Source organism: Ambystoma mexicanum, chromosome 11 (assembly GCF_040938575.1).
Source record: "Ambystoma mexicanum isolate Mex_15411 chromosome 11, UKY_AmexF1_1, whole genome shotgun sequence".
Taxonomy (NCBI): domain Eukaryota; kingdom Metazoa; phylum Chordata; class Amphibia; order Caudata; family Ambystomatidae; genus Ambystoma; species Ambystoma mexicanum.
This window is the reverse complement of record NC_090934.1, coordinates 1480762457-1480779140: the sequence shown is the minus strand read 5'-3', so window position 1 is coordinate 1480779140 and position 16684 is coordinate 1480762457. Positions and strand designations below refer to the sequence as shown.

At 48.3% G+C, this 16684-nt stretch overlaps 1 protein-coding gene across 1 annotated transcript in view; it reads left to right on the top strand.

The window, feature by feature from the left end:
- VPS33B (VPS33B late endosome and lysosome associated) overlaps positions 1-16684 on the top strand; it is a 312860-nt gene that overhangs the window by 79049 nt on the left and 217127 nt on the right. The window contains exons 9-11 of the mRNA XM_069625205.1: positions 9678-9782; positions 12378-12471; positions 14237-14314. Of these exons, the coding sequence (XP_069481306.1) occupies positions 9678-9782; positions 12378-12471; positions 14237-14314 (277 nt within the window). The remainder of the gene's footprint in view (positions 1-9677; positions 9783-12377; positions 12472-14236; positions 14315-16684) is intronic.

Below are 16684 nucleotides of genomic sequence, written 5' to 3'. Positions count from 1 at the left end.
AAAGAGCTTCACGTCCCTCAGCTTCTCCTGGAGGTAAGGGCGATGCTCAGGAAGGGCGCCATCAAACTCGTCCCAAAGAGGCTTCGGGGCTCCGGAGTTTACTCGAGATACTTCCTCGTGAAGAAGAAGACGGGAGGATGGCGCCCCATCCTAGATCTGCGACGTCTGAACAAATTCATCAAGGCGCAGAAGTTCCGGATGGTCACCCTCCAGCACGTCCTGGGTCAGCTGGAGGAAGGAGACTTCCTGTCGTCGTTGGATTTGGAGGATGCCTACTTCCATATTCCCATCCTAAAGGGGCACCGAAAATTCCTCAGGTTTGTGGTCCAAGGGCGTCACTACCAGTTCAAAGCCCTCCCCTTCGGACTACGGTCGGCACCCAGGGTATTCACCAAGTGCCTTGCACCGGTGGCGGCGCAGCTGCGCCGCGAGGGGATCCACGTCTACCCCTACCTGGACGACTGGCTCATCCGGGCCAAGACGAGGGAGCTCGCCGTGGAGCACACGGCAAGGACCATCCAACTTCTCACGGACCTGGGATTCTCCGTGAACTAGGCCAAGTCCCACCTGGTACCCGCGCAAAACGCACTGTTTCTGGGAGCGAAGCTCGACACAGTGTCCCTTCTGGCCTCCCCTTCGGAGGAAAGGACCAGGTCCATCCTGGGCAAGGTACAGCGGATGTTGGCTTCCGACGCGGCCAAGGTGAGGTCCATCAAGTCCCTCCTCGGAATGATGTCTTCTTGCATCTACCTCATTCCCATGTGCAGGCTCCGGATGCGCCCGTTGCAGGAGTTCCTGGACGCGCGCTGGATCCAAACGACGGGCGGCTTCGAGGAGAGGATCACACTCGACGAGAGTTTCCGCCGAGCGGTCCGGTGGTGGGGCACCCGCGCGCATCTGACGGCGGGCATGGACTTCCAGACCCCAGACCACCAGGAGACAGTGACCACGGATGCCTCCCTGGAAGGGTGGGGAGCGCACACCGAAAATCTGCATGCAAGAGGCCTTTGGCTCCCGACGGAGAAGTCCCTCCATATCAACGTCCTGGAGCTCCGTGCAGTGTTCTGGGCCCTCAGGTCCTTCCTTCCGTCCCTCAAGGGCAAGGTGGTGAGGATCTTCACCGACAACACCACCACCATGTTTTACATCAGGAAACAGGGCGGAACCAGGTCCCCAGCACTGTCCAAGGAGGCGCAGGACCTGTGGCATTGGGCCGTCGCCCAAAGGATGTTTCTGGTGCCGTTTCATCTGGCAGGGATAAAAAACACCATCGCCGACTCACTCAGCAGGGAGCTGCGCGCGTGCCACGAGTGGGAACTACGGCAGGATCTAGTGGATCGCCTCTTCCGACGGTGGGGCACACCCCAGATCGACCTGTTCGCGACGGCGACGAACTCCAAGTGCCGGAGGTTCGCCAGCAGGTTTCCCCAGGCGAGGAGCATGGGCGATGCTTTCTCGTTCCCCTGGGAGGGCCTGTTCCTCTACGGGTTCCCTCCTTTGCCACTGCTAATCCGGCTCGTCAACCAGCTCAAGAGGTCACGGTGCAGGATGATCCTCGTCGCACCTGCGTGGCCGAGGCAGATATGGTTCCCGGACCTTCTGGACTTGTCAACGTCCCCGCCAATCAAGCTGCCGGTGGACGCGGATCTACTCTCCAGGGAAGGAGGCGCCATCCTCCACCACGATCCGAAATCGCTGAACTTGCAGGCCTGGCTCCTGCAGCGCTAGAGTTTGGAGGATACGACATACCGGCCGACTGCAGAGAGGTTCTTGCAAAGGCCAGGGCGTCCTCGACTCTTAAATGCTACGGACACAAATGGAAGAGGTTCTCTGTCTGGTGCCACGCACAGAAGATTAACCCTCTACGGATTACGGCTCCCCAGGTACTGCCGTACCTGCTGACGCTGGCCAAAGCTGGACTGGCACACGTGTCCATCAAGATTCATCTTGCTGCGATCTCCCAATACACCAGAACCACAGGGCGGACGTCCTTGTGGTCTCATCGTCTGGTGAAAGAGTTCATGAAGGGACTGTTCAGATCGTTCCCGCCGGTGAAGGCTCCGGCCCCGGCGTGGGAGCTCAACGTGGTGCTGACCAAGCTCATGGGACCTCCGTTCGAGCCTCTGCACTCGGCCCCGTTGAAGTTTCTGTCGTGGAAAACAGCGTTTCTTGTGGCCATCACTTCCGCACGACGGGTGGGAGAGATCCAGGCCCTTTCCTGCAAGGCCCCGTACTTGACTTTTCACGACACGAGGGTAGTGCTCAGGACACACCCCTCCTTCATGCCCAAGGTACCGTCGGACTTCCATCTCAATGAACCCTTGGTGTTGCCTGTGTTCTTCCCGTCGCCTTCGTCGCCGGCTGAGAGGACTTTGCACTCGCTGGATGTGGCTAGAGCGCTGAAGTTCTACGTGGACCGCACGAAGTGTTTTCGGAAGACGTCACAACTCTTTGTGAACTTTGGACCTGTCAATCAGGGGAAGGCTCTCTCGAAGGCTTCCATTTCCAGATGGCTCTCCGGCTGTATCATGTACTGTCACCGGTTGGCAAACCGACCGCTGCCTGGCCGTCCGAGAGCCCATTCCACCAGAGCGATCGCAGCTACCACGGCGTACCTTTCTGGTGTGCCCCTGCGGGACATATGTAGGGCTGCTACGTGGAGGTCGACGCACACCTTCACGAAATTCTACTGCGTCGATCGGGATTCCAGGGAGGAGTCCAGGGTCGGCCAAGCAGTGCTGCGCAACCTGTTCGCCTGAGGTGAGCCTGGTGAGGAGGTAAGATGCTTAATGTTGAGTTTGATGTGATGCTTAATGCTGAGCCTTTGCCACCTCCCGTGGTTGTGCATGTGTGTACTGCTATGTATTCTTTATTCATGAGCATGTGAATCCATGCCAGACCCCATGCTGGAGAAGGAACAAGTTACTTACCTGTAACTGTTGTTCTCCAGCATGGGTCTGGCATGGATTCACATGCGAACCCTCCCGCCTACCCCTCTGCGGCTCTTCACTTGGTCATACTGCCACTTCACGTGCTACCAAATCTGAAGATGGCTGCCAGAGGCGGTGCTTAGGTAGAGGGCAGTCATTGGCTGTGGTCAGTATGACGCAGAGACCAGTGATTGGTTATTACTACGAAAGACAGATCAGAAACGAAACTGATACTGGTTTTTCTTTACCGAGGATTCCCAGCCTGACGACGGGGAATATTCATGAGCATGTGAATCCATGCCAGACCCATGCTGGAGAACAACAGTTACAGGTAAGTAACTTGTTCCTTAGTGGTGTCTTCCGAGTTTTCCACTATGATCTGAGGGATTTTCTTATTTCCTTTTTTCTTTTTTTGTATCTGTTGTGGTACGTTTGTAGTATTTTCTTCTTCTCCTTTCTTGGGTTTTGCTTTTTCTTTTTCACTTGCTTTGTGTTTTTGATTTCATCATCTATTTTGGGGGCTGAATCTCAACTTGACCGATTATCAATGGTTGCATTTACTTTTGACTCCGCTATTTGCTCTGATGCAGATAACGGCGTATCATCTCCGTAGAACAGTTCATCGCAGTGTGGAACTGCGGTTGCTTTCTCTTCATTGGCGGAGCTCTTTAGTTCAGCCGATGAAGATTTGAGGTCTTTCCACATGTGCTCACTGTGATCTTTGTGAGAGTGTAAGTCTGTTTTTAATTCATTCAGAATGGATGTGTGTTGTTTGCCAATTCATTGGAGTATATCGATGGGATTTTTTAGTTGGGTGTTTATTGCCATACTTAGGCCTACCAAGGACTCACAGCAGCCCGCTTCTCGATAGTTCCATTAAGATTCCTGAGTACATGTTTACTTCTTTTTTTCAGGGAGTCAAACACATTAACAAGGGAGTTAAGTACAAAGCTCAATGCCGTCAGAGTGTATTCTTGCGGTTTCTCTGCTGTGATTTGGCCCTGTAAGGGGGCATTGCGATGATGTGGAATTCTTGAACTCTCTCTTATATTCGTGCTCCCACCAGAGCGGGCAAACTGAATGATCTGCTGTGTTTTTGGCATTGGCAGTATGTCTCCGGTTTCAGGATAGTATGTCAATCTCTCGCGGGGCTCTCTATCCATTTCTATGAAGATCTCCTCACATGCCTCTATTTGGATGGCAGAAGCCAATATGATTGTTTCATTGTCGCAGCATTGTTGTTTGGTTCCAGTTTACACATGTTAAATTGTTTAATGCGTCTAGACTCATAGACCGACGTTTACTTCCTGCCGAATTAGACATTTTCCTTTTCGTAGTAATTGTTTATTCCAGATTTTCAGCAAGTTCTTTGACCAAATGTCTAGGTAACGGAGAAATTTCAAGCAGGTGGGGAAGCAGAAATTACTAGTCTCCGATTGCCTGCTAAGGACAGAAGAGGAGCAAGCTTGAGTGTATTGTTTTGCATGATTTGCATTTCACTGGGGGTTCCAGTTCTGGAGCTCTCAGTTCATCTTTCATTGAAGTGTTCTCAGGTTGTACATGATAGATGTGATGATAAATGTGGTCAAGACGATTGAGGACCTATCTTAAGTGAGAAATTTCATATACGTTGACACGAAGAGCTCTGTAGAATTCTCCAAGTTGAAGCAGTGAGAGAGGGCTCCGATCCAGTGAGATCCTTGCGTGATCTCTTCCAATCATATACTACACATGCGAGGCGCTGAGGGCGGTCGAGAGCGCAGACAGCCTCTGGCTGTCAGAGGGACGGGCTGGGCTGCCTCTCACAGCGCACTCAACAGGTGTCTGCCTGTGCTTAGAGTGTGTACTGTGTTCAAATGAAATTATATTTTATTTATATTGCACTCATACATAAGTGTTTCAGAGCGCAACCAGGCAAAGGGAGGGGAACAGGGAGAAAAAAAACTTACTAGGCCCAGTGACATTAAGAACGCACAAGTGCATGGGTAAAGGAAAAAGGGGGAAAGTGCTGAACAGATGAGAGACAAAATCAATAATAATAAGTAAAATAAATAAGGCGATAAACAGTGCAGCCAGAATGTGGTAAGTGCTAGGTTAGTCAGATAGGGTATATCTGATAAGTGCAGAAGAAAAGTGGGTGGGGGGCTGTATGGGTACAGATACAGACCCCAGTGCAAGGGGTGGCCCGGGGACAGTGCAGGAGAGTAGCAGGGTGAGCAGATACCTGGGCCTGAAGGACAGAGGGTGGCCAGGTGCACAGTGCCTGAGAAAGAAAACAGATCAGCAGGGGAGAGGAGGGGCAAAGGCAGAAGCAAAGATGGTTCTCCTCAAGTTTCAAGGTGGCAGGGAGGCTGTTGCAAAGGAAGGCCCCAGCCGAAGACAGAGATCTACCCCCGGCTCGTTTCTTTGAAAAATGACAGACCTTGAGGGAGTTGGCAGTAGAGGAGTGAAGGGCTCGAGAGGGGGTGATAGTCAAAGGTATTTTGGACGCAGGGCCCAGAAAGCCCTGTGGGCAATGCAGAGGGTTTTAAATGTAATCCTTGCACCCACTGGGAGCCAATGAATGGATTTCAGAGCTGGAGAGATAGGGAAGGAAAGGAGGTCCGACCCGACATTCGCCCAAACACTATGGCCGCTAGGTGCACCACGAGCTCATAGGGCTTGAGACAGATGGAATGGTGGTAGAGACATAGCTCAACAGTCTCCCAGGTGCGCGTTCAAATGCAGTCGAATGCACAAGTAGTAGGATTAATATGAGCAAATAAAAATAACTTCTTTTGTTATTTGTTTTATGATCTGGGTATCGGCTCCATTCAGCTAGTTTCAGTAAGTAGGAGGGTGTTAAAGTAGAGGTCTCTTACCCTGGCAGCGGCGAGATCCTAAGTAGCTGCCTCTCCCGCCGGAGACTGCCAAAGACCAAATTACTCTTCAAACGACTCTGCAAACGCTCCGTGGTGCGTGTGTGTGAGTCTTTATGCCAAAACTCCTCCTCTTTAGTTGAAAGTTTGGAAAGACTGTGCCAAAGACCAAACAACTCTTCAAACGACTCTGCGAACGCGCTGTGTTGTGTGTGTGTGAGTCTTTATGCCAATACTCCTCTTCTTTAGTTCAAAGTATGGAAAGACTGCTCTCTGTCAGCTACTAGCACCAAAGACCAAACAACTCTTCAAACGACTCTGCGAACGCCCCATGTTTCATGTGAGTCTTCATGCCAGTACTCCTCCTCTTTAGTTGAAAGTATGGACAGACTGCCCTCTGTCTACTACCAGTGCCAAAAACCAAACGACTCTTCAAACGACTCTGCAACCTTCCTTTTCTCCTCTTCCTTCCCTCTCCCCCTCCCCTGCTAATGTGCCTGTCTGCTTCTTGACTGGCTATCTGGTTCCTTCAGAGTCTTCAGGTCACCAGGCCCTTCATTTCCAGTCTACCCTTGCACTTGGTCTTCCCGGACCCCCCTTCTCGACCTGCACTGCCCTTCCTGGCCACTCCCCCCACACTTGCCTGGCTGGGCCTGCACCCTTTAGCCCTTTCATCCCCTTACCTTACATTTAGCTCATGGATCTTCCTTCCCTGCACTCTGTGCTTTGCCCAGGCTCTGTCCACTTGGTCTCCCCTGGCACTCACTTCTCTCACTGACTCTTCCGCCCTGACTGGCACTCCCCTCTTCCCTGCTCTTCTTTTATTGCACTTTCACCTTCCGAATCTCATAAGGCCTAGTTGGATAGTTGTTTGTTTTTGTTTATCCCCCGTTCCCCCCTCTTGTCTTCTTGCACCCCTTAACAAATTGTGTATTGGCACATTACAAATAAACGATCAATTTGTTGAGCTTTTTCTGGTTTACCTCCAGGCACCTAAACTGGTCTCATTGTTACTAAGTGCTGTTTGATCTCCACTTTCCAATTGCAACAGTGAATGTATTGTGTAACAATAGTAGCTACGCTTTGCTATTCAAAGTGTGGTGGTGTCCATCACTGTTTATGAATATATATGAATAGTACTTATAGTAAATGGTAAAAAGGTATTCTCGACTCTGGGGATCAAAGCAGGCATAAGAACAGTGGAACCCTTTTGCCAGAACAGGAGGGCACAGGGGTTTAGATTTTTATGGTTTAAATATAGGCCTAGAGACCCAAGCTACTCCTCACTGATGAGGCCCAATAAGGCCGACACATGTCTGCGGATGCTTGTGGTCTCGTGCAGAAGGGATGTGACCTAGCAGTTCGGGCTGGACTGCCCCTTAAGGGGTGGGAACAAGCCTGATTTGCATATGGTCTGTCCGCTTCTGTAACGGCTTGGCAGGTGAAGAACTATGGTCTGGAGGGTCGCCCGGAGCAACCTTCCAGCCGGCACCTTTTGTTTTGCTGTAGTCACCCCTATAGTGGGACGGGTATGCCGAGACATGGGTCCCGAGTCTGCCGGACCTAGAGACCCAAGCTACTCCGCACTGATGAGGCGCAGCAAGGCCGAAACGTGTTTGGGGATGCTTGTGGTCTCGTGCAGAAGGGATGTGACCTAGCAGTTCAGGGTGGACTGCCCCTTTGGGGTTGGGACCAACCCTGATTTGCATAAAGTATTTTCCCTTTCTGTATTGGCCTGGGAGGGGAAGCACGATCGTCTGGAGGGTGGCCCAAAGCAATTGCCAGAGGTTTAAGATTAATTCAAAACCTTACAGCCATCGCATCTTTGTTTTTACTTTAAATATAGGCTGCACAAGCTAGCAGAACGGCACTACATAGCTTACAGCAGAGTATATTTCCTACATGAATACCTATACACGCTTTACATATATCCTGGGAGGATACTCTTTTACTTGACCCTACTAATGAAAATAAATAAATAACAGTCACCTTCACAGAATGTATTTCCTGGATAATTTGGGTTTGCTACCCTATCAAATTTCTCATTGAAAGATATAGTCACATGTGAGCAAAATAACTCACAGCTCAAGAGGGAGTATTGCCAAATAATCAGCAGAATCTCAATTAAAGGTGAAATATTCTCTTTTCCATTCCAGAATTTAAGAGAATATACAGAGAAGGATCTCGGTGCACTAATTGTTAGTCAAGCTTAGCAATAATGGTGCTAAGAAAATGGGTCTCTGCCCAATTTCTCCAGAACAATCAGTCATAAGTAAACAGAACCGTCAAAGAGGTAGCCCTAAAGGAGGAAAGCCTGTATGCTCATTATCAGGGTTTGACCCTATATTAAACCACTTGTTTTAGAAATTAAAAATGACAGGATGTTGTCCTGGAAAATCATTGGTCAGTTTCAAACTCCATTTTGAATATGTTGATGTGTGTGTTGAGTCTTGGAAAGTGGTAATTGATCGCGAGTTCTGGCCATAAATAAATAACTTCTTTTGTCAGGTCTTCCACTTTGTTTCAGGTGGAAATCGATCCCACCCTGACACCATAGGTGATAGGTCAGAAGAAGAAGGCAGACAAAGTGGTGGCATTCTTACCAATGACTTCATTTAAATAATACTTAAAAGTCCTGTCTATTCCTAACAAAAAGGGGTTTGCCTTATCTAAAATAAATCTAACTAGGGTGCTCGTTGTCAGTGATGCAGTTCAAATCAAATGGCCCATCCTCCATCCAAAAACTACTCTGCGCTGACCCTACCACTAATCGAAAAAGGGGTTGCACTAACCAACCAAAAAGGGTCCCAGGAGAATGACTCACTTCTCTTGGATAGGCTTCCTCAGCCTTAAGATCGTTCCTTATGACGTGATTATTCAGTTCCTTCGAGTCCTCAAGGGGACTTCTTCCACCTTCTCCTAGATATCCCATTTGCTGAGAACCAACAGTGATAGCAGTGCTGCAGTGGGGGCTAAGTGTGTGGTAAAATGTGTATATGCGGTAGACGGGAAAATAGGAGTACATATTCTGTTCTGGAATGACAAGGAATAGATTAGTGGATGGGTTATTTTGTGAGGTGCTTGGGAATTAAATCGGAGGACAGTTTCATGTGGAGTGCATTCTTAAGATTAGCTACACGTTTAAATCGCCTCTGTTGGCCGTCTATTGAACTTTACAAACAGAAATTATAACAACTGCTTACGCTAACATCCGTGATCGGCATCAAGAGCACAGGCAAATACTCATCATACAACGTCTTATCTACAGAAAAGTACCCCATAGGTGCCTGCGTCGAACATGCAGTGAAAACCGCCTTCCTATGTATGGGGGATAGAGAATGTGCCTTGGGTGGTAATGGATATGGATTATAATGAAAGCTATCTGAGTCAGTTGAGGTGAGTAATTGAGTTGTAGAAAGAAAGAGTGATTGTGATGGAAGAAGATATAGCTGGGAAGTGGGGTGAGGGGTGAGGGGGGTGAGGGGGAAGAGAGAGAAGAGAGAGAGAGAGAGAGAAGGGGAGAGGGAGAAAGAGAGAGAGAGAGAGAGAGAGAGAAGGGGAGAGGGAGAAAGAGAGAGAGACAGAAAGAGAGAGAGAGGGAGAGAGAAAGAGTGAGTGAGAGAGAGGGAGAGAGACATAGAAGGGGAGAGGGAGAAAGAGAGAGAGAGAGAGAAAGAGAGAGAGAGAGAAAAAGTGGGTTACAATTAAATGTGAAATTAAATATTGCTACTTTAGAGTGCTTGTTGATAGTGTCCAGGGAGAAAATGATTGCTACGAAGCTCAAACCGCATATGGATTCATTAACCATTTCTATATTTCTGGGTGTATAGATTGTGTTTAAGACACAGTTTCTGGTTCTAAAAGGTTCCTTTGTATTTTTCCACTCCAGGAGGGGGATCAGCGTTGGATCACAACAGTCGCCAAAGCCTTGGATTTATTGAACTCCCTCTTTGGACCTTTCTCGAAGACGTATGGAATCGGACGGTGCTCCAAGGTGAGCTAAAGAAGGAAGCAGCTGCCTGTACCTTTGCACCAGGTATTATAGTGCTCACTGCCCGAGGGCAGATGTGTGCTAGTGATGATCCAGATCTGTTTGCTTCCCATAGCCTACTAAATCCGAATGTTCTTCAGTAGCTTAGCAACCATAGCAAGCTTATATTGCTAACCACAACATGCCCAACTTGAACTGTTTCCCTCAGTTTCCCAACTTTAACATTCCCACCATAACTTGCTCCAATCCTTTATAAATCACGTAGACACAGAGTTCAGATCAGTGTTCATTTTCATGCATTGGTCTTCATGCTGACTGAGACGCAGGACAGTATTTTAATTTTGAGAATTCTAGAGTTACTTTTTATGGGCCTTAACCTTTAGCTTTTTCCTCATTTTTATTTTTGGATCTCTGACCTGTTTGTGGTGGTCAGAGGGAATACTACTCAAGCCCCCCCTGCACTTGCAACCATTTTTGCCTAATTTTGAATATATGATCCCGTGTTGGCCCATAGTTTCCATGGTGCTTCTTAAGCACTCTATTTGTGCCGCTGGTGGCAGCTGGTATTTACTTTTGGCTCCATCAGTCTTCCTGGAACTGACTTTCAGGAAGCAAACATTGTGGGTATTTCCCTCTGGCTCCTGGGGTGGTGAGCTGTACGAGCTACTCACTCTAATCGTTGCCCGTGGTTCTGGATCGAGACTAATCGATGCAGTCTGGTTTCTATTGGGGAATCTCCTGATGTGCTGCATCTTCTTCTACGGCTCCTGGTTCTCAAAAACTGCCTCTGGAGCTCTTCATTGGGGTCACTTTTGGACCTCTTTGTAGGGTTGCTTGCCACCAAGTTCATCCCGGTGGGTTTAGGACTGGTCATTTTAGCTTTTAAATATGTTTTTAATGTATTTTTAACGTTATGCTCTCCACTTCCGCAACTGTGAATGCGTATTAAATGATAACTATTTTTGGTGAAACTACAACTTTTTTTCCAAAAACTTAAAATGATGAGCCTAACAAGGATATCGGTCTGTAACATATAGGGGTCCCTCTATCCCCTTCCCTAAAGTTAGAATAAATTACTACTGTTTTCCAGGATTATGGGTATTACCTGCTACATAGAAGAGGCTCCATATATCTATTTGATGTTTAAATAGATATGCAGGCATAAAATCAGATCCACGTGGTAAGATTACAATCTCCTACTTCAAAAGGTGTGATTACAAGTTCATAAGCAGAGACGGCCATTACTTTTTTATCCCCAGGTAAAGTAATTGGGTGTAACCGATCATGCAGAAAAGACTCTTCAGTCTGAAGGACAGTTCAAGGGTCTTTATTGAATTCTTTGTGGAGCCTAGTGCTGGGTTGCTGGAGAGGAGGTGTCTGGGGGAGAGGAGGAGGAACGAAATCAGAGGAGAGCAGCCATGTGAGAGTGGGAAGGAGTGGGAAGGAGTGAAGATCATCAGGGAATTATTGTTTTTTTCTTCATTCATGCTCCTTTCCAAGTGTCCTCCACCTTTTCCTAATTTGTCTCGGCTGCAGCCTATAATGTTCCCCCTTTTGGTAATTTCCTCATGTTGGTGCGTGATGCTTGAGGGCTTACAGGGGTTATCTGAAAATTGAGGGAAGCATTAATAAGACACCAGCCCCACGGTTCTGCAGGGCGGTGCTGTGTCTCTTTCTCCAGAAGGCTGCGCTGAACTGCAGCAGTAGGGAGGTTGGTGAGCACATTTCTCTCAACTGCGAGTCAACGCCCGAAAAAGTGCTGCGCTCATTAGATAAAGCACGAAGCTGACCGTATCATCAGCAGCTCCCAAACAGGTCTCTGTAAAGGGAGGAGTGATTGCATAGCAAATCACTGTGTAGCTTTCGGTACAGGCTAATTTCCCCCTGAATAGCACTTTTCCTTTTTGGTGGGTTGTGCTCACTCTACTTGTGGAAGCACTGTGTACAAGGCGCTGGGGCCTAGGGAGGACAGGCTCTAAGGGTCCCTCCCCCAGCCCCCAACCACCTCCAGGTCTCTCATCACACAGAAGGTGGGCATCACTGGTCCCCAAGGTCCTTCCTAGGCACCCAGTTTGGTTTTCCTAGCCATTGATCACCACCTGGGCATTTCTGCCATGCACTGACTCAGAAACGCTCTGCAGTATCCCCCGACTAAGGGCCTAATTCACAGAAGTGTTTTATAATGGAAAAACCCGTTTGGAAAACGCTCTGTGAATTTTCTACTTTACACAAAAACATAATTAAATAAAAAGAAGTGCTACCAATTATTAGTCATTAAAAAGGCCAAAAAAGGATTGGCCGTGGAGCCTTCGCCATGTTACCCACTTCAGCATGATCTGTGCTGTCTCAAGGCCATATGAGAGGGTTAGCACTTTAGTGGAAACCTCCAGTCTAAGGTGCTTTTAATTGAGGACCAGCCATAAGTACAGGCAATGCCTCCCCTCTGTGTACTCTGCAAGTTGCTTGTTCATATTTGCTGCCCGGTTGCAAGGTTGGTTGGAAACACTTGTCTAGTTATCTTTAGGTGTTCATCAATGAAAAGTGTTTGTCCTCCCTGTTCCCGGAGCTAATCTATCTCTTTTTCCTTATTTGATGAAGATGACATACGAGGTATGGAAAGCGATGGTGGATGATAACGGGGATGAGAAGGGCAGGAGGCCACCGGTCGGGCACATCTTTCTGATCGATCGAGGTAGTTTTCCTGCTTCTTAATTGCTTTCTAGAGCTATGGGTATTGCAGAAGGAAGTGCCCAGCACTTCTTGCAAAAACTAATCTGTTACAACTGTGCAGAACCTGAACTACTGTATCGTTTTATAGCAAGGTGTGCCGCTCCTACTATGGAGCTCATTTTCCACATCCCGTAGCGTAAATGGAGGGCTAAGGACGGGCGTAATGGTGTTACGCCTGTTTTTACGTCTGCATTCACACTGCAAGGGATTTTCGTTGTTTCTGAAGGTGGAGGGCCTGAGCGGAATGGGAGTTATGTTTACACCTGCCATTTGCCGTCCACCTTCAAGAACCAATTTAGATTTTCATGCTGGCGTGAAATAAATGATTTCATGTGGAAACCGCCTGCTTTTTGCACCAGTCGCACCGCCCTTCTGGATGGAGCGTTCCTACCTTGAGACACCACGACTAAGAAGATGGAGCTGGTGGTAAAATGATCCAGAAACCGTGCCAGCACAGGACATCCAGCACATCCATAGAGGAGGGGCAAGGGTAGGACTAGCTACAGGCCAGGAAGATGGTCCAACAGCCCAAAGGAGAAACCGGAGGAAGAGACAAAGGACCCGTAGCTCAGTCACTCCTTGTGGCAAAGTCCTCCAGCATTGCATGTAAGCAGAGAAGCAGAATCCCTGCAGAGTCCTGGAATGCCCGGTGCCTCCCCTAGATGTACATATTCACTCATGAGCTGCCACACAACAGCCGGGACACACAAAGGCTTGGGTAGAAAGCCAAAGAGGCTGGCACCAAAAGCCACCCAACCCTCTTCTGAAACCATACCTTTTGTGTATGTGTCTGTCTGTGGCAAGGATCCGCATATGACAGTCCAAACCACTGCAGAATGTGCAGGGCTGGGTCAGAGGAGGCCATCTCTGCACAACAGCACCTTTAGGCTTGCTTTGTGGTTTCCTCAAGCAAAGGGATGGCCCGAAACAAAATGACTGATTAGCACTGATGTGGTAAAACCAGCCGCAGCCCTGGTAAAACCAAAATTAAATTACAGCTGCCATGTGCCTATTCCACAAACCAAGTGTAGGGTGATATAATGAACCTAGGGGGAAAAAGGAGATATTTAAAAAGCACCCCAGTCCTGGAAGCATTATATGCTGTAATATAACAGCATGGTAAAAATGGTTCAGTAGAAGTTCCTTTCACCTCAAAAACAAGGTCACAGGTCTTAGAAAACAAGGGGGAAAACATAAGTTTAGAGGTTCCATAAACTGGGACTGCAGAACCCAGGAAAATGTAATTCTGCCCTAAAAGTAAGCACAGCAGTTCAAATGACCTCTCCTTAGCTGGTATGTGAGGCACTGGCGTGCTGATGCTCGTGGATCATGCACCAGGCAGGGATTGGCATGAACACATGTGTAGCTCACTCTTCACACACAGCCTTGACTTCATCATCCTTTTCAGTTGAAGGTGACACCAGGATAACTGGCGCACTGAGGGGAGCGGGTGTGTGTGGGGACTCCTTGCCCAAGGCTTTTCATTTTGAACTGCTTAGACATGTCTGAAATGTAATTATTGATATGCTTAGAACAAGTTCTTTTCAATCATTTCAATTTGTGTGTGTCATATGTCGATTGGTCCTTTCATTGTCATTGGTGGTCATTGCAAGTGTTGGTTTTTCCACGTTTCCTCTTCGCTTTTAACTGAAGAAAAGGAAGTTTGATGCATAATTCTTACCAAGCTGTCTTCATTAGTTCCTCTTAAGTGTTGTTCTTTCTTTAAGATGTCGATTACGTGACGCCGCTCTGCTCCCAGGTTGTATATGAAGGACTGGTCGATGACATTTTCCGGATCAAATGTGGTATGTACATTGTTTTAGAGATATTGTTCCTTTTTTTACTTAGTAAACAGAGTTTGATACATTGGCCTTGTGAAGCGCGGTATAGTAGTTTACCTTTGCCTCCGTACATAGTTGCACATTTGCATACAAATAAACTGTGATTTTCCTACTCCATCCTCATGGCTCTTTCCAACTGATGATGTGTGAGAGCCATGTCACCTAGTGGTATCAACCAGAAACATCATTTTATAACTGTTTAAACAAAGCATTTACACTGCATGCCATTGCGCATTCATGCATATGCGGCTGTTCCCCCTTTTTAGGTGTAACACTCGACAGTTTGCTTCAGTGTGGGCTTTGACCTGCTTGTCTCATGTTCTCGCTTCCCAGTACTGTGGGGCTTTGACCTGCTTGGCTTGCGTTCCCGCTTCCGAGTACTGTGGGGATTTGACCTGCTTGTCGCATGTTCTCGCTTCCCAGTACTGTGGGGCTGTGACCTGCTTGGCTCGCGTTCCCGCTTCCCAGTACTGTGGGGCTTTGACCTGCTTGACTCACGTTCTTGCTTCCCAGTACTGTGGGGCTTTGACCTGCTTGACTCACGTTCTCACTTCCCTATACAGTGGGGCTGTGACCTGCTTGACCCGGGTTCTTGCTTCCCAGTACTGTGGGGCTGTGACCTGATTGACCCACGTTCTCGCTTCCCAGTACTGTGGGGCTGTGACCTGCTTGACTCACGTTCTCGCTTCCCAGTACTGTGGGGCTTTGACCTGCTTGTCTCATGTTCTCGCTTCCCAGTACTGTGGGGCTGTGACCTGCTTGGCTCGCATTCCCGCTTCCCAGTACTGTGGGGCTTTGACCTGCTTGACTCACGTTCTTGCTTCCCAGTACTGTGGGGCTTTGACCTGCTTGACTCACGTTCTCGCTTCCCTGTACAGTGGGGCTGTGACCTGCTTGACCCGGGTTCTTGCTTCCCAGTACTGTGGGGCTGTGACCTGATTGACCCGCGTTCTCGCTTCCCAGTACTGTGGGGCTGTGACCTGCTTGACTCGCGTTCTCGCTTGCCTGTACTGTGGGGCTGTGACCTGCTTGACCCGCATTCTCGCTTCCCAGTACTGTGGGGCTGTGACCTGCTTGACTCACGTTCTCGCTTCCCAGTACTGTTGGGCTGTGACCTGCTTGACTCGCGTTCTCGCTTCCCAGTACTTTGAGGCTGTGACCTGCTTGACTCGCATTCTCGCTTCCCTGTACTGTGGGGCTGTGACCTGCTTGACCCGCGTTCTCGCTTCCCAGTACTGTGGGGCTGTGACCTGCTTGACTCACGTTCTCGCTTCCCAGTACCTGGGGGCTTTGACCTGCCCCTTATTTATTTTATAACAACTATTTGTTTGCTTGCTCCTAGTATTTCCCTTTTCCTTGGTTTTCCTATGCCCCATTGCCTTGGACTCAAAATATGCATAGTGTGATGGAAGCACTTTGCTGTAGCGGCCCAGCATGGGTAATGCATCACCCTCAGTAGACCAGACTCTAGGTTTACGCATGCACCTATTTTAACAACCTTCAAAGTCTCTACTGCAAACCTTGCACATGTGCCAAAATCCTCAACCCCTGCAAGGTTTCCCCTTTTGCCCCAAGGGAAGGGAGAGCACCAATCGGGGGGCAATTGCCCACCATCTCCCTCTAGGGGTGCCTTTTTTCCATACTTCAAGACTCCCACACAGTCTTGACACTTTGAGAGGGGCCCACTGCTGAAGCCTCTATATAAATGCTCTGTGGGACAGGGGAGATCATCTTTTCACATAAACCTACTGGAGCAAAACGTAATCATCTTTTCTCTTTCTGCGTTGCTGGTTCAGTCAAAGGTTATGATTCACACAGGCAATATTAAACTAGGAAAGTGAGCTGAGCCTGCTCCTAGTGCCTTTTCTGACTATCAAAAGATATTTTAGAGAGGGCCATTCCACAGAGAATCCCCCCTTATTATCTTACAGTACTGTGCAAGTACTCTGGACACTGAGATTAATTCTCTGAGCAGACACCCCTGGGCTCCCCGATAAGGGTATTAAGAAAACAGTACTGATGATCACCTGTAAATTCTGGAGTGAACTCTGTATGAGCAATACGCGCTGTGCGCCGAGCTTCTGCATGCATCCATTTTTTAATCATGGCACACTTTATCACGTGATAGAGACCTGCAGAACAGTGAATGAGCAATAATGGACCGCTGCAGTACTTTTTGTCCATAGTGGCCTCTGTTACTGTGCACCTGAGCATGGCTCCGCCAATCCTCATCCTGTTCACACTTGCAGTTCATCTTCAAGGTATGTGTGCGTGCTGCCTTAAAAAGAAAATTAAGGTGCTAGAAAACACACGCTTTATTTTCTTTGGAACAAA